We start from the raw sequence: 18496 nt of genomic DNA, 5'->3' as shown, positions 1-18496 counted from the left end.
CACGTGCTTCAATTTTCAGCCGCAACACGCAAACTTCCCCATTCACTCAGTGCTTTATAGGATTTGTTGCTGCGCGTTTGCGCAGTGTGAAATAAAGAGGCAGGCAGCGAAACGAGAAGCAGGTGATCGGTTTGTGTGATCGGCAACATGAGACCGTGATCGGGCATCACCGATCATACACTTTTTCACGGAAATCGGCCGATTATGATCGGTGGCCGATCGATCGGCACACCTATAATTCCTATCTAAATCTTTTTTCCAGTCTTTAAATAATGTACTCTCTTCTTTTCTCTGGGCAAATAAAAATGCTAGAATTCGCAGATAATTTTTTAGAAAGGCCTAGAGATAAAGGTGGCCTGGCTTTACCTAATATGAGAAACTATTACTGGGCATCTAATATTCAAAAAGTCATATATTCAGAGTCCACAACTGGATTGGTGTAAGACTGAAGCAAATTCCTGCACCTCTACCTCACTTCCTGCTTTGGTTACTGCCGGATTACCACTTTCACCCTCTAAATTCACCTCTAATCCTGTAGTATCTTCCTCTCTTAGGATATGGAAACAATTCAGACAACATTTTAATCTAAAAGAATTTTCTATATGTAGCCCTATTTGTAATAATCACATTTTCCCTGCTGCCAGGATGGATCACACCTTCTCTCTGTGGAGGAGGAATGGTTTGGCTACATGTGACCATTTTTATATAGATGGTATTTTTGCCAATTTCACTGACCTTTCGGCCAAATCCCACTTACAAAAAACTGATCTATTCAGATATTTTCAGGTCCGTCATTTCATTCAAAGCCAGAGTCCAACATTTCCTGCCTCTCCAGCAGACTCAGGACTTGAGAAGATTTTGCGTAACCCTATGTATCTCAGGAGGCACATCGGAAACATCTCAAATATAATTACTTCTCTTCAGGAAACTACATTAGATGGGCTTAGAATTGCATGGTCTGAAGAACTTGGTTCTATAATTTCTAGATATTTCTGGAAATGGGCTCTGGAAAGAATCAATGGAACATCGTCCTGTGCACGGCTTAGCCTAATACAGTTTGAAGTCCTCCATAGAACTTACTATACCAAATCTAAGCTCTCAAGAATTTATAATGACATTGATGACAAGTGTGAGTGGTGTCACTCTGCTCCAGCAAATATGACCCATATGTTTTGGAATTGCCCGAAATTAACTGAATTTTGGTCTTCTATTTGTAAAACACTCAATGATGCATTTAATACCAAAATCAAGCCATCTGCAGGAATGGCCATCGTTGGAGTGTTGATTGAGGAGCACATGCTATCCATTGATAAGTTGAACGCATTCGCCTTTGCTTCCTTGATAGCCCGTAGAAATATAGTTTTACACTGGAAATCCTCTGAACCCCCCAAAGTCTTGGTCTGGCTCACTGATTTAATGTTTTTCTTAAAATTAGAGAAAATGAAATACTTCACTAGAGGCTCAACAAGACAATTTCACAGAATATGGGACCCTATGATTAAGTACTTTAAAAATCTAGAATTCCTTTCTTAAGCCTATAGAGCCCTAAGACATATATTTAATTGATGTCTAATTACTGACATGTACTTAAATAAGTAATGCCCCCATTCTGTCTTTTTTATTTATTTATTTTTGTATTTTTTATGTATATGGGTGGGTGGGGTTCGATTCTTAAAAGGAAAAACAAATTAAATTCAAGCTACTGTATTTTGATGTACCTTGCATTGTGCTTTCTCAAATAAAAATATACATTAAAAAAAAGTTTATCTTTTCATGGGACAACCCAGACAAAATTACACTTGGACACAATGAAAAGTAATCTGTGCAGCTTAAATAACAATGTAAATTTATTCTTCTTTCAAAATAACTATGTACAGGCATTAACGTCTAAACCGCCGGCAACAAAAGTGAGTACACCCCTTAGTGAAAGTTCAAGTGTCAATATTTTGCGTGGCCACCATTATTTACCAAGATGATATTTACTACCTTCACTGTCCTCTGCTTGGAGTTCACCAGAGCTTCACAGGATGACATTGGAATGCTTTTCCACTACTCCATGACGACATCACAGAGCTGGCAGATATTCAAGATGTGACTTGAGGATGCCCCAACGATGTTCTATTGGGTTTAGGTCTGGAGACGTGCTAGGCCAGTCAATCACCTTTACTGACAGCCTCTTCAATAAAATAGTGGTCGTCTTAAACATGTGTTTGGGGTCATTATGCTGAAAGACTGCTCAGTTTCCGGAGGGAGAGGATCAGGTTTTGTTCAGTATTTCCCAGTACATTTTGGAACTCATGAAATATAACTCCCCAACACCTGCTGCACTCATGCAGCCCCAGATCATGGCATTCCCACTAACATGCTTGACTGTAGGCATCACACACTTTCTTTGTACTCCTCACCTGATTGCAGCCACACATGCTTGAGGCCATCTGAGTCAAACAAATTAATGTTGGCCTCATCAGACCACAGGACCTGGGTTCCAGAAATCCATGTCCTTTGTTAACATGTCTTCAGCAAACTGTTTGTGGACTTTCTTATGTGCAGACTTCAGAAGAGGCTTCCTTCTAGGGCAAAGGCCATGCAGACCAATTTGATCTAGTGTGCGGCGTATGGTCTGAGCACTGACAGGATGACCTCTCACCTCTTCAATCTCTGCAGCAATGCTGACAGCACTCCTGTGCCCATCTTTCAAAGACGGTATTTGGATGTGACGCTGAACACGTGCACAGTTTCTTTGGATGACCAAAGAGACGTCTGTTCTGAGTGGACCCTACTCTTTTAAAACGCTGGATGATCTTGGCCACTGTGCTGCAGCTCAGTTTCAGGGTGTTGGCAATCCTCCTGTAGCCTTGGCCATCTTCACGTAGCACAACTTTCAGTGATCAGTATTAGACAGTGTGAGAGCTGTACTACAAAATCTAACACACCTGCTCCATATGCACACCTGAGGCCTCGTAACACTAACTAGTCACATGACATTTTGAAGGGAAAATGACAATCAGTGCTCTGTTTGGACATTTAGGGGTGTAGTGTCTTAGGGGTGTACTCACTTTTGTTGCCAGTAGTTTAAACATTAATAGCTGTACATAGTTATTTTGAGAGAAGAATAAATTTACACTATTATACAAGTTGCACACAGACTACTTTTCATTGTGTCAAAGTGTCATTTTGTCAGTGTTGTCCCATGAAAAGATATACTTGCATATCTGCAGAAATGTGAGGGGTGTACTCACTTTTGTGATGCACTGTATATGCACACATACATGCGTAGGCCTGTCGCAATAAACAATAAATCAGTTTATCGCGTGATAAATGAAAATTATTGACCTCATTTTAATTTATCGGTTTAATCGTTTCTTCTTGCCGTTTTCTCTTTCTTTTAATAATACTGGATGAAAAAAGGCTCACCTCCAGTGCTCTTCATTTCCTTTCTCATTTCCTTAGCGTAAGGGAGGAGTGAACTATTGCATCATGTAGTCAGATATGCCCATCTTCTCTATCTAAATTTAATGATTATTGAAGGGCAATATAGTGTACTCTTTTGGTTGAATGTAGTTTTTATTTCCACTTTGGTTTTATATTGTGTTTAGTTTTTATTCAAGTGCATTTTTTGTTAACGGAGACTGAGAGTCCATTTTATTCTTGTTTTTGGTTGTTTTATTTTGTTTACCTGTTCCAGTGTTAAGTGTTCTTTTGAAAATAAACTATTTTTGGCAGGATGTGCTTGCATTATTATGTCATTACCGTTACATCAGTTTAAAATGGTCTTCAAACGATATTATCATTTATCGCAATAATTTTTGAGACAATCACTCAGTAAAATTTGTTATTGTGACAGGCCTAAGTTTTATATATTTTTCTTTAGGCTAGAAATGCACCACAAACCTATGATATAAACTAAAACTTTCCATAAGAAGGAAAGTAGTAAAAAAAAAACAAAAAAAAAACAAAAAAAAACATCCAAACTATCTGGACTATTTCTGAGTTATCACATTATTCAATCAATTTTTCGTACCAAAGAGTTAAGAATAAACACGTTTTCATTGAGGCTCTTTAATGTATGCATATTTGAAATTTAAAATTGACATTTGTGACTGTATTCAAAATAGACCAGCAAATATTGCAGTAAGCATATTGTGAGGGAACGCAAAAGTTTTGCGCGGTAACACAAAAAAAAAAAAAAATAAATTCCCCATACCATCTAAAGGGCTCTGTAAGCAGCAGCTTGTAAATCAAGATATATTTGTGTTTGCATTACATATGCAATGTGAATCTTGTTTTGTGCATTTGTGGATTTTGTCCTGTGCATTTGTGAATTTTGAAACTGTTTTAGCTCTATTTTATGAAGCTAAATACATTGGAACTAATATATTTAGGTCCAATAATCATTGGACCTAAATAATTATTTAGCTCCAAATTAATTATTTCAACTAAATATGTAGTTCAGAAATAACCAAGTGGAAAACCATCATAATTAACAGGAATAAAGACTGGAAAAACAAGTGTAAATAATCAACATGTCGTTTAGTGATAAAATTCCTAAAATAAGTGGACTTTTTAGTAATATTCTAAATTAAATGGATGTGTATTTTATGAGAAATCATTTTATGATAAGTTTAAAAAAATGCCACACTTTTGGTTACATTTATTGTCCTTTTTATTGCACATTTATGTAAATGAATAATACGGTTTATGTGGTAAAATATTGTTTATTTAATTGACTCTACAGCTCACTGTCCTTTTCTGTTCCTAAACGGTAATTGTTCAGGAATATCGGTATATAATTCAATAAAAGCGCTCCCCTTTTTCACCTAAAGTAAGCTTAAGTAAAGCATTTTAAACGCAAATAGTTTCCTTTCATATGATAGCCTCACAGAAAATATTTCTTTAAAACAAAACAAAGCAGAACATTATAGCGAACATAATACTGCAAACATAACTTATCCCATAGTTCAATGTTGGCTGATTACATCATACAGATACATACAGACTCTTTGCTGTGCATCAAGAGAAGTTAACAAAACAATATTCAATGAAATTTTTCACTCATGATGTAAAACTCTGCAGAAATGTCCATGAAAACACATCAAGCATCCTTGCAAAATTAAAACGTACCGCACCAGTGGTTGTAGCAGAAAAACTGGTGAAAAAAAATAAGTCTACATTCATGCTGTAGAGGCATGTGTGGCTTTGGCAACATAAAGAGGCTGAGATCATTTAAACTTTGTCTTTGTCTGAATCTAAGGCACCTTGATTGATTTCCTGATGTGTTCACACAGTTACCACCTTTAATTTTACCATTTCAAGCAAAGTGAATGGGGAAGGAGGGTGGTGGGTGATGAACCAAAATGGATTTATCAATTTAAAAAAAGCCACCTGGACATAATTCCCTTTATATTTGTGATCAGAACTGAAAGACACAGCGTTCATATTCTCCTCAAAACGTTTCGCTTGTTTATAAAAATCTAAAACTTAGTTATGGCATCGACTGAAAACAGCAGAAATAGAATCATTACAAAAACAAAATTTAAGTATCAAAATCAATGAAGCCTTCTAGGAACAGTATGGTTGTAAATGTTAAAAAATTAATTATAATAATAATAATAATTTCCCCCAGAGCATAAATGTGCAACGATATAAAGAGATTTCAGGTCACCATTTCTCTACTATAGAGGCACATGGTGTGAACTCCACTATGCTTTTATTTGAATTCCTGGAGCCCTGCCCCCTTGTGGTCCTCACATGAGGACTTCTGGTCAACTGAGAAAGAGAGAGATGAGAACAGAGGAAGAGGTGGTAGGTCCAAGTGTTGTGGAGACAGCCATCTTTACTTCACCTGGGTATAGGGGGAAGGGGAGGAGCTCCTCGCTCTTTTTTACCAGAACCTGGAAAATACAGAATCAATTAACAGAATGTGTTTTTTAATATTACACAGAAAATGTTCTTCCACCAGATGGCACTGTGTCACAAATATGAAGACATTCATTTTTGAAAAGGTTTCATAGATTTAAAAAAATGAGACCATAATAATTCACTTCAACACTTTTTCCACATTTAATGTGACAAGACCTGCATTATTCATATTAAAAAGAAACATCTGTTTTAGGAAGAAAAAAAAATCCTGCATGAATAAATGTACAAACCCTTAAAGTAATATTTTGATTCCATGTCAGCAGTTGGTCTTTTTGAGTTCACACCTTCCATCAGTTGTAGTGGGATTGGAACAAAGTGGAAGCAATTTGGAGTGACCATAAAGTGGCAATTTGTAAAATCAGTGAGAGGACAACACATGTTGAGAAATGTTGAGCAGAAATCACCAAATCTCTGCACTAAAGACTGTTTTCAAAAACAAGTAAAAAGGTTACATGTGTTTCTGCTGCTATGAAACTAAAGAATCCAAAAAGTGTTGCTGTTAAAAACAAATACTATTTTGTACCTAACATTTCTCAAAAATGTATGTGAAAACATACAAAGATATTTTGGACAATGAGAACAGTTTTGATTTTGAGTTTCCGGTCATATTTGTCTGGAAGTACCTCTTCTATGAACATGATCTCTATTTAGTTAGCTATGGTGTACCTCAAGGTAAAATGTTGGGAACCTTTTGTTTTCACTGTCTACGTTACCCCTGGGGTCAATTTTTGCACACTATAACTTCTTTTCAATGCTTTGCAGATAATTTGCGGATTTATCTGCCCTTAAAAACAGGGAAAGACTTGGGCTTTTAGCTCACTGTCTTGAAGATGTTTAATAGTGAATGTCTATAATATTTTTTTATCTAAATGAAAACAAAACAGACATCATCATCATTAAGTAAGATAATTAAAGTGCATTGGGTCCTTTATTGTCTTATTGCAAAAGAAATGTTTGGAACAGTCTGAAATTCGACATTATAAATTTGACATGTGACCAAGTGTTCAAATACTTTGTGAAAAACAAAAACAAAAAATATATTTTTCACGTTGTGTTGGTCACCTTTGCTCTCCGTCTTAGAGATCTTACTGGGGTAGGTTTTCTGCGAAGGCACATAGGGGTCGGGTGGAGGAAGGTCCGAAATGGGGTGAAAGGTGAACCTGTACTCAAAGTCATCTGTTGAAGGAAAGAAAACAGGGAAATGATCGCAATTAGACTGAATGATCTGACATGACACAAAACAAATGAAGCTGAACCAGTTTGTGTAAAGGTGTTGTGAATGGAATCAAGAACTCTCTGCTATTTTAGGCAAAACCTTTTTTGTCCCCATTGCCTTCCAAAATGAAGCCACCTCTGTGGTTGATTGACAAAAGACAATTGAATTGGAGGTCAGGGGGTTTTCTGCCTTACATGAAGCATGTGGTAAAAAAACAACAATGAGGGCAACAGGAATCAGTCTGAAAAATGCTCTAATGGACTTTTTTAAATCAGGTTCTCATAACGTGTACAGTGTCTTACAAAAGTATTCATGCCCTAAGGGTTCTGCTCACATTTTCTTACGGTTCAGCAACTAACCCTCTTCTGTCTTACCAGGACTTTAAATGAAATACCAACTCAAAGTAGCTTGTAATTGTGAAATGGACGTATGCATGCTTTTTAAGGTTTTTTGGTAAATAATCAAGAAAAAGGTATTGTGCATTGGATTTGTGACATAATATGAAGAGATTCTTGTGGTATCAGGAGCATTACACTGGAGTTATTCAACTTTGCTCTTTTAATTTTTCAGTCTTTCTCCTAACTAAAGACTGAAAACCTGTCAGTGTCTGTAACACTGACAGGTGTTTACACACCTGTCAGTGACTGTAACACTGACAGGTGTTACAGTCACTGTAACACCTGTTACAGTGTTTACAGACCTTGCATTTGGTTGTGGTGAGAGTTTTGGAAGCCGTTCCCCATCGGTGGTGGAGGTGGTAGTCCCCCAACGGGCCTGTCTGGTGGCAGGGGGGGCCTACCGCCAGGGCCGCCACGAGGAGGCTCCGGGCCCGGCCGACTGATGGGCGGGGCAGCTTGGGTTGCTCTTAGGCTGCCTCCACCCATGCTGCGACCTGAAGGAGGTGGTGGAGGAAGAGGACCTTTGGATGGAGAATGAATTTTATTCATTAAACATTAACAACAATTTTCTACAATATTTCTTATCTATTGTTTGAAAAGAAGTGATCTATTATTTATGTAACCAAGTGACGACTGGTGGGTTACCTGTGCGTGGTGAAGACTGGTTTCTTCCAACAGATGGCGGTCTCTCGTTTGGAGGAGGAGGGAGGGGTCCTGATCGACCAGAAGGGGGTGCTGGAGTGTGGCTGTAGGAGATTAAAAAGAAAAAAAGCATCCATTTTGATAATTTTTTCTTCGTGGAGCAGTATTATGCGTTTCCAGGCATACAGTGACAAGAAGTAACTATGCTACCTTGAGTTTTTACAAAAATGCTGTATTTATCAAATATGACTTAAAAGAAATTTGACTTAATATTTAATACCTTGAAATTGGGTTTCTGTGTCTTTATTAACTCCTGCTCTTTCTGAAGTGCCGCCTTCAGGAAATCATCCCAACATGGCTCCTCTATTAAACCTTTAACGTTTTTACCAGCATTGCTCTAAGAAGTAACTCAGCAGTTCCAGCAGGTGTCCGTTTATTGCAGCTGGCTAGTCTGAAGGGTAACACTTTATTTGAAGGGGGGTGAATAAGACTGTCATGACACTTTCATAAACATGACATAACACCTGTCATGAACATGAATAAGCCTTCATGAATATTTATGACTGTTGTCATAAAGCGTCATTCGGTAAATTATGACACTTTTAATACAAAGTTGACATTATTCAAAATGTCTTTGTTTTGACAACTTGACATTAACCAAGAAATCATTACTGTTTAAACTTTATCTTTAATAACATAAAGTTACCTAATTTTTAAAGTGCAATCTTTTGTTACTTTTATAACAAATTTATATCAGTAATGATTTCTTGGTTAAAATTTAATTTACATGATACTGCCCCTTAAATACGAAACAAGCAAAAGTCTTTTGAATTTCTGGGATTATGACTTACACATCCAATTTTTACAAGAAGTTTAACTACTTTGTTTAAATTATTGTATGCTTAGTTTATTGTTGAGAAGGTAAAGAAGGCTTTGATATCATTTGCAACTGTTTTAGAAATTTCTTTCTGCAAGTAATTTTGACCCTATTTGGCCCATGTAACAAAAAGTTGGACACAACTGTGCTGTAATAGGTTTTTTTAAAATCAAATTAAAAATACTTCATTAATCCCAAAAGGAAATTAAATGTTGTTATAATGCATTAATTAAAAAAATTCAAAGAGTTATTGTAGATGACTATGGCTGTAGGCAGGAAGGATCTCCAGTAGCTGTCTGTATTGCAGTTAGTCCGAAGAAGCCTCTGACTAAAGACACTTTGTTCTCCCAAGACACTCACGTGAAGAGGATGTTCAGGGTTGTCCATAATTTTTTGATCCTATGAAGAATCCTTCTTTGCATAATCATCTCCAGAGGTTCCACACTCGTCCCAGAAAAGAACCGGAACAGAACCAGCCTTTTTATCAGGCTGTTGAGCCTTTTTAGGTCCCTGGATCTGATGCTGCCACTCCAACATCTCTCTCCTCTATGCTCTTGCTCTCTATCCATAATGCCTCCTTTTCAACTCCTCTGTGATTTTATGGCTTCAGCTGTGGTACTATTTCAGCTTTTCCAAAGTTGATGAACAACATTGGAAAACAAATATTGTCCAAAAAAAAACAAGCCATTTTCCTCCAAAAAGACAGGAATGAATGTTTGAAAAAGACAAAAATCTCAATGAGAGTACCGAGCTGCTCCAATGTGCTGCCACCCTCAGCGGCGCAATTCTAGAATTGTTGATTTTTTTATTTTAATGGATGTTTGGAGCCAAAGTTGAACAATAAATTTAATTTGATGATCCAGTCCTAAGCATTTTCATCATCTATTTTCCCAAATCTTACCTGTTGAGTGAGCTGTTCCTCTGGGGCAGGCGGGGTGTGTTTTGGTCCTCTCCTCCTCCCTGGCCAGGCGGGATTGGAGGAGGGCCTGGTCGTCCTGGAGGCAGAGGGGGCACCCCGCTGCTGGCTGGGGAGCGACCCGTTGAGGAAGGCGAGGCAGAAGGTTTGGAGTTGACGGACGGGGGAGGAGGGGGCATGTCGCGGGGCATTGACGGTCGGTGACCTCCTACAGGAGCCGGCGGTGGCGGCGGCCGGTCGTCAGGAAGCGGAGGCCTCCCTCCTGGAGCTGGAGGTAACGGAGGTCGGCTGCTATTTGAAGGCGGAGGAGGGGGCGCGGAGAAGCTCGACCGAGGCCCACCGGAGGAGCCCCCTGGTGGGGGAGGGGGGGGAAGAGACCCATGCCTCCCTGGTGGAACACTGGGGGGCACGGGGGAGCTGGCGTGACTGGGCCTGGGTCCTCCGGGGAGTGACGGAGGAGAGGGCCCCCCACGAGACGGGAGGCTCTGGGGTGGCCTGGGGGTGTTGGGTACTGGAGGAGGCGGTCCACCTGGCGTGTCCTGTCTGGAAGAGAAATTAGGACGGCCCTTTGGGAGATCAGGGGCGCCGCCACGAGGCACAGCGGGGACGCCCGGCAGCTTAGGCGGACCGGATGGACTGCCACCGCCGCCAAAAGGGCTGGGTCCACCGGAACGGGAACCCGGAGGAAGAACGGGCCCACGACTGGGTCCCGAGTCTGGGAACGAAAATCAGAAACTGTTTTTGTCTTTAAACATAATGAGGACCTTTTTCTGTCACAGTTTTTGCTCTTCACATCTTTTCTTACCATTGTCTCGGTTTGCTGCAGACCTCAGTTTTGGCATTCCTCCTGCAAAGAGGCCTCCTAAACCAGCAGGAGACCCACCACCAAAACCCCCACCACTACCTCCACTTCCTCCTCCAACACCGCTTCCACCTCCTCCACTTCCTCCTTTGGGTTCTGAGAAGAAAGAAAACCTACCTTAATGCATGATAGTAGTGTTGTCTGTTTCTATAAGGTTCAAACTGGACATATGGGGTAAAATAAGTGCACTAAAAGCCAACATAGGGAAGCAGTTGGTCATTTGTGCCATGCCATTGGTGATACCTTTGGGCTTTTTCAAATAAAAAGAAAGACATACTGTTTTATGCATCATAAAAGGTTGCACAGGGCTTCCTCCAGAAAACCTGCTGTGCCCAGTGGTGGGAGTGTTGGGGCAGTCCACCGTGTTTTTGTGTTGAAAAGTGTTCAGAGTTACAAAAATGTAGAGACATCATAATTTGGAATTAAGAGTTTGAGGCCAACAGGCAGCAAAGAAGAATACAGGGTGCGCAGCCCCTCATGCCCGGTTCAATGCATCAACTAGAAACCTAGCTTCATCCATGGCTCCTGTTGCTATTAATGATGCATAAAAAACTAAAAAAAAAAATAATAAAAAAAAATCTATCTAAAACAAACTATGTTTAGTCTGGTGGCCCACCAAGCTTATGATGCACTGAGGGAAACTTGGTAGTGTTTGTCTAATTTCACTCCCAAGAACAGAAGCCAATGTCTTTTATCATGCAACAAAAAATGGCCACTTTTTACTTCATTGTCCTGAAGTCATTCTTAATGTGACATAAACTGCTTACTCAACACATTTTGCATGTTATTCATCTTTCTCCTGGTTTATTCAGTTTCTGAGTTTTTCCATTTAATCTAGGGCTGTGCCAATAAATCAACCCTCGTTTCCTTAATTTTGGGGGATCGGTGATCAGCCGATACTTACATGTGAAGCTGATCTTTTCCTCTGATTTTATCTACCTCAGCAAAGGTCTGAACATCAGCCACTGTACTCTTCTGCTTTGCAGTGAGAAGTTTGACTGGCTGACAGACCCACCAGGTAATGTCTGCACGCTTGTAGTTAACAATAGTCACCCCACTATTACCGACTCAAGAACTTTCTTACTATATTTAGCAACATTTCAGACAAAAAAAATTGGCATCTGCCAAAATCGGAATTGGCAGGTCAGGCTTTTTAACCAGACATTGGTGCAGCCCTATTTTATACTCTTGTTTCAGGAAATGATCTATTCTAAAATAACCAATCTAGACAGCTTACCGTAGCAAATCCCAGACTGCTCTCCATGCTGAGCTCAGACACAGACAGCTGATCAGAATGCTAACATTAAAGTTTATGACGTTCAAAGAAAAGTGCTAGGTTCATGAAGTAGAAGATTGTTTTCATTATTCTTTTCTCACATACAGTTGAGCACAAAATTAGCCATACCCTGGCATGTCTTGATTTGAAATTATTTTTATTCAACCAACAAGTTTGTTTTTGATAGGAAATTATATGATTGGCGTCTCAAAAAATGTTAAATGAGCATTCATTTCAAAAAAATTTTTAAAATTACATCTGTCTAAGATCATTTATGCACTTCTCAATATGATGAATGATTAAAATGGGTCTAGGAAATGCACAAGTTAAAAAAACAATCTTTGTGTTTCCATATAGAAATGCAAAGACTTTTTTTTTTTAACTTATTGAGCATCAGAATAAATAGTTTTTAATCTAGCAGACATGATGGAAATGAGTTGGTTTTTCCTTGGGATACAGCCATACATGTTGACGCCAATGAAATGCGCCGACTTACTGTCGAAAACGGGTCCACTGCGGTCATTTGTGACGGCTTTCTTTAGTCTGGTGCCTTTGCAAATGTCGGACAGAAGAGCGCCGCGTCCCTGCTGCTCCGTTCGGCTCAGAGTTGGCTTCTCTGTGTTGGCCTGAAACACAAACAACCCAAAAGATTCAAAGGAAGAAATGACTAAAGCTGCAGAAAAAAAAATATTTAGAAAAATCTAATTAAAATTAAATTCATATTGGCATTGTTAAACTAATGGGAGTGGACAGAAGCACAAAATCTTGAAAGAGCCAGTATCAAGAGTTTTCCAGGCACAGTTACATTTTATAGGATAATCCAGCAATTATATGTTGCTTTCAGTTATAAATTGCTATATGCATCAAATTGAACTTTGTGATTTAATACCCTATGATGGACTGGTGATCTTTCCAGGTGACCCCGCCCCTACCTGTTGACCTCTGGAGATATGCATCACTATCATTGTCTTCCATATAATTGTGTGGTAACACTTTATTTGAAGGGGGTGAATAAGACTGTCATGACACTGTCATAAACACCTGTCATGAACATGAATAAGCCTTCATGAATATTTATGACTGTTGTTATAAAGCGTCATTCGGTAAATTATGACACTTTTAATACACAGTTGACATTATTCAAAATATCTTTGTTATGACAACTTGACATTAACCAAAAAATCATTACTGATATAAATTTGTTATAAAAGTATTACTGATTGGACTTTAAAAATTAGGTAACTTTATGTTATTAAAGGTAAAGTTTAAACAGTAATGATTTATTGGTTAATGTCAAGTTGTCATAACAAAGACATTTTGAATAATGTCAACTTTGTATTAAAAGTGTTATAATTTACCGAATGACACTTTATGACAACAGTCAAAGTGAAGGCTTATTCATGTTCATGACAGGTGTTATGTCATGTTAATGACAGTGTTATGACAGTCTTATTCAACCCCCTTCAAATAAAGTGTTACCAATTGTGTCAAACATAATATAATAAGTTAATTAAAAATTTATATTTTCTAATTGATTTTATTCAATATTCCAATATTTTAAGAAACTGAACTTTGGATTTCTGTCCATCAGATATAATAATTCCAATTAATAGAAACCCAGAAGATACATCAGTGTGCATTTAAAATAAATCATACATGATTTCGAGTTAAATAAATAAACAGAACCAGACAGAAAAACAATCTCAATGTGTCATATTTTTACCGTTTTCACATCCAATCCTTGATATCGTCACCTTCATAAAATAATGGCCTTGCACATAAAAAAAAGTGTAATGGATAGTGAGCTATTTAAAATAAATTGTCTAAATTATTTACATTTGTAGACTATTTATTGTAAATTATTTAAAGTGAATTTTCTAAATTAAGGATGTTGCAGATTGTTTAATGATGTTTGTCTGTTTTGATGAGCACTGTTAGTGGTTTGTATTTTGTTTTGTTTAATTGTATTTGCACTTTGTAATGTCTGAGGTTCCTTTGTATGTACCTCACGGGATGCTGTAGCTAATGAGGGCAGGCCCTTTAAAAGCTAGCAAAATTATTGTACCAATGAATGACTTGAACAACTGTCAAAAGATGCTTAGTGTTCCCCAGTGAAAGCAGCGAGGTACGTTTTATTTTGTTGTTTGTGTTGTAAGTTTATGTTTTGTATTCTAATGTTTGTATATGTTTTAGTTTTCACGATGACTGAGGTGACTGATGATCCGCATCAAAGAAAATAAAAAACCTTGAAAATCATCCGTTGAGACTGCGCAAATTACTTCAAGTGCTGGGGAGCAGCTATACACCCAGCTTCAACATTGAAGCTTTAATTTTTTTTTAGAAAATATATTTTTTTAGGATACAGCTGTTAAGTCCCAATCCATACATTGATTCTGCCATAGACTAGGTTTGTCCACTAGATGTCTCTGCTGAGCATGACATCTGAGAGGAACAGAGAAACTTACCAGAGCCAGAGTGGGAGGCGGTGGCGGCCCTGGGGGTGGAGGGGGAGGCGGGGCCGGCATCTTCTGCTCTTAGCTGGTCTCTATCTGTGTTGGATTCCTCAACCTGTCACAGAACATGCACATCGTCACCAAATGCTGCATTCAAATCACCACCAAGTTCAATTTTAAGGCGATCAAACTAGAGTTAAATCTAGAGTTAAATCCATCTGATTAAAGAGGAGAGAGACACCTACTTCCAAGGTGCAGAAAAATGTGAAAACATCTGATAGAACAGAGGAAATCTCTTCAGACTCCACAGAATATCAGTCAGCATTTAAACAGAAACTAACTTCATTACAATATGTGGAAGTTTCCGTTGTTTACTTCTCATTTTGCTCTCATGTTTAATGGTAATGATGCATGTTTTTTTTCCCTGTTAATCCACCAAATCAACAAATACACTGAAGGAGTTCTTCATAAACTTAACATGTTCATTAAAGTCCTAAAAATTTGGAGAATTAGCTTTGGATTTATCTATAAATTTTATAATAATCAGCCTGGTGAAAAAAAGCAAAACACGTTCAAAAGATTGAAAAGTAAAGTGTGAATGAAGTGTGAGTGAGAACGCACATCAAGGTTTTAAAACCACTACAATGTTCCATCATACGGTTCCTCAGGTTACAATAATTTGAATGAAATGCCCGAGAAAACAATTATGTGAGCAGACTATATTACTGAGAGAAGACAGTCTTTTGTTTGTTGAACACTGAACAGCTGTTGGTTGAAAAATGGCTGCAACTGTCAGTCACTAACATGAAAGAGAACTGAAGCCATTTCAAATATTTCCACTCAACACTGATGGGCATTGTTGTTACGACGGAGTACTAGGGACAGGCTGAGAAAAAAATTTAATTATGAGAAAAAGGTCTGCTCATACTGCAATGAAGACAGAATAACATGAGAATAAACTCATAATATTACAAAAAAGAAGTCAGAATACAAGACAAAATTGTAAATGTACATGAATTTGCATGACAAAAAATAATATTACAAAAGTACATTTGTGAAAATCCAAGAAAACCCCCCCAATAATAATATGAAATATATTACTAGAATAAAGTCGTAATATAATGAGAATGAAGTTGTAATTTATAACTCCCACACGAAAAATAAAACGTAAAATGAGGAATGCTGAGCATCTTGAGAAGCTTTGCTCTCATTAAAACAAATTTTTCTAATTTTACAACTTCTGATAGTGTCTTTCATCTATTATGACTTTATTCTTGCAATTAAAAATAAATCTGTCTGACCCTAACACTTTTAAAGCTGCAGAAGGTGTTATATAAATATTGTATATAGAATTGTGAGCAAATCACTGAACCTACAACTTAAGCAGCTGTTATATGCATCAAAATTCATGTATCAGATCAACTTATTTACGGCAACTTCAGATCAAATCAACAGTTTTAAATTGTTTTATTATTTACAGATTTTTCTGTCATCATTTTATGGTTTATTACGGTGAAGTATGCAGATGTTTTTTTTGTTTTGTTTTTTTTTTTACTTTTACAGTGTTAATGTTCTGATTTGTCTGACCCATTAGCATGCCACGACTGTCATGAGACTGTCATTTAGCCACAGTCTTCAGTCACAGTGAATTTTCTGAAAGACTGACTGCTACTGGAGATTCTTCCTGCCCACAGCATCACCATCCACTATAACGATTCAAAAACACCAGGATGACAAATTAGACAATGTTTCATTTTCCTTTTGGTTAAACTTTTTTTTTCACCTGAATTGACCTGCTAGAATGGAGGAAACCTGCAAGTTCTTTGCAACATCTCAGAGTTCAAGCTTGAGAACAACTTTTCTGCAGTTGTCACGACAGTTGCTTTCAGTTCCTTAAATGATTTTTAGCAACACATTAGAGGAAATGTCTGACAGAATGTAAACGAACATTTACAGGGCTTGCTGACTGACAGGAGTCCTGACAGTGGAATAGGTTCTAGATTCCTGACAGTGGAACCTATTCCTGACAGTGGAACCTATATCACTGTCAGGAATAGGTTCCACTGTCAGGACTTCTGGAGATCCTTCCTGCCCACAGCAGTAGCAGTCAGCATTAAATTTATGTGACGTAGAAGCGTATTCGTTCAGCTTTTACCGTTTAATTTTAACCCTCCCACTGAAAAAACAAATGATAGAATTAATTCTCAGCTGGAAAACTGCTTGCAATGCAATTCTCTTGAGATGCTTCATTCTTAGTTTCTAGTAAATTTATGGAGAAACTGCAGAGAAAAGATGTGAGCAAAGACTTTACTCAGGTAAAGTGTAAGATGACATAGGGTAATCAATGCAAACGGTTTAAAGTGGAGCTAACACAATGTAATATTCTGTTCAAGTGAGCAGGAACTTAAAGGATAAGTTCCCTAAAACCTGGTTCTCTCTACTTGGTCTGTAAATATTCTCAGTCTAGTTTCTGACAAACAGCTCTGGACTTGGATTTAAGATGAACCAATTATGTCATATTAACAATAAACACATCATATTCCTAACAAAAACCACAAATGTTAAAGTTTTAACCCCCTGTCTTTTGTCACACTAACCAGAATTGTTTAAAATTAGTTTTTAAATGATGATTTCACCTGCGGTGGTCTGGCGACCCTGCCTCTCCTCCACTGACAGCTGGAGATGGGCACCAGCACCCCTCCTGATCCCAATGGGATGAGGGTGTAAGAAAATGGAGGGATGGATGGATGATGTTTTCATTAAATGAAGTTAAAGAGCAATTTAAACCAACTTGACTGTGTGAAACAGTAATTGTTCCCTAAAGCTACTGACTAGTTGTGTCACCGTTGCTGCAACAAGTCAAGCTCTGTGATAGCTGGAAACTAGTGTCTTATATTTTTGCCCGCTCTTCCTTGCAGAGCTGCGTTAGGGTGAATTGACGTCAGCCATTTTTATTCCGCTTTAATCCAACTCTAATTTGTCTAGAAAGTCTGCTTTGTTTGGGTACGTGTGAATGCAAATCAAACTCTGATGTGGATCAAAAGAAAAGAAAAAATGATCTGCCTAAAACTCTCGGTCTGGGTTTGGCTGAAGTGAACTCTGGTTCAGTTTGAATGCATATGTGAACACTAAGGGTACCAGAGACTGCTCCAGAAGCAGAAAGTGGAGTAAATACAACCAAAACAAACACTCTAAGCTAGCACTAGGGGGAGAAATGGCTCGTGGTATTTAGCCAAAAACAAAAGAGAAATCCTCCAACCGCCAAAATCTATGATTGCTTCTCAGTCCTGGAAGAGCCTGAGACCCTCACACTACGGCTGGTTGATGGGAACAAAAAAAACGTTCCAACAATAAGCTCTGGTATTTATTGCAACAAAAATAAAATTATATATGAAAATCTAGGCCAAAACCATAATAATTAATATTAATATAATTAATATTTTTTCTATGGTTGATAACCCTATATTTACCATTATAGTTATTTTATTACTCTTTTAACATCTTTAAAAAAATGACTGCACTGCTCATGATGCTGATCTGCTTCAGTAAAAATATCCCACAATCCTGTGCTACATCACTGTCACAATCACATGACCAAAAAAATCCCAGATGGCTACTCCCCCATCCCAATTCTACCTAGATTCTAAACTTCTAAATCAAACCTTTAGAATAGCGTTTCTCAACAGAGGCGTTCAGAGGACGGCAGGGGGCGCTGGCCCCAAAAAGGTTGAGAAACACTGCTTTAGAACTTACTTCTTAGACAGTTTGAAGAGAACAAAAGCAATTGAAAAAATAAAGTCTCTGACTTCAGCTTTTTATTTAATACCAAAAACAACAAAAATGAAGAAGTTAGCTATATAAGCACATGTTAGAGCTTAATGCATGCATCCATTTTCACACTTGAATCACCCTGTTCCACCAAACAAAAATACTCGCA

The 18496-nt window shown here is 38.0% G+C and overlaps 1 protein-coding gene and 1 long non-coding RNA gene across 2 annotated transcripts in view; both read right to left on the bottom strand.

Moving 5' to 3' along the window:
• Window positions 1-1841: 1841 nt before the first annotated feature.
• On the bottom strand, window positions 1842-18061 carry LOC107833415 (uncharacterized). Its single transcript, XR_001659163.1, has 3 exons — window positions 18050-18061; window positions 16866-16869; window positions 1842-2878 (listed from the first exon to the last, which is right to left on the bottom strand). It is a non-coding gene; the product is annotated as an uncharacterized LOC107833415 (long non-coding RNA).
• Window positions 4646-18496, bottom strand: part of wipf1b (WAS/WASL interacting protein family, member 1b) — a 63995-nt gene continuing 50144 nt past the window's right edge. Inside the window, exons 3-10 of the mRNA XM_007575555.2 lie at window positions 14572-14674; window positions 12603-12732; window positions 10774-10926; window positions 9954-10683; window positions 8179-8279; window positions 7836-8054; window positions 6982-7095; window positions 4646-5891 (exon numbers count right to left, since the gene is read on the bottom strand). Of these exons, the coding sequence (XP_007575617.1) occupies window positions 5839-5891; window positions 6982-7095; window positions 7836-8054; window positions 8179-8279; window positions 9954-10683; window positions 10774-10926; window positions 12603-12732; window positions 14572-14631 (1560 nt within the window). The 5' untranslated portion in view covers window positions 14632-14674 and the 3' untranslated portion in view covers window positions 4646-5838. The remainder of the gene's footprint in view (window positions 5892-6981; window positions 7096-7835; window positions 8055-8178; window positions 8280-9953; window positions 10684-10773; window positions 10927-12602; window positions 12733-14571; window positions 14675-18496) is intronic.

This window comes from Poecilia formosa, unplaced genomic scaffold (assembly GCF_000485575.1).
Source record: "Poecilia formosa unplaced genomic scaffold, Poecilia_formosa-5.1.2 Scaffold380, whole genome shotgun sequence".
NCBI lineage: Eukaryota > Metazoa > Chordata > Actinopteri > Cyprinodontiformes > Poeciliidae > Poecilia > Poecilia formosa.
Note: the sequence above shows the minus strand (reverse complement) of the source record. Positions and strands in the feature narration are given on the sequence as shown.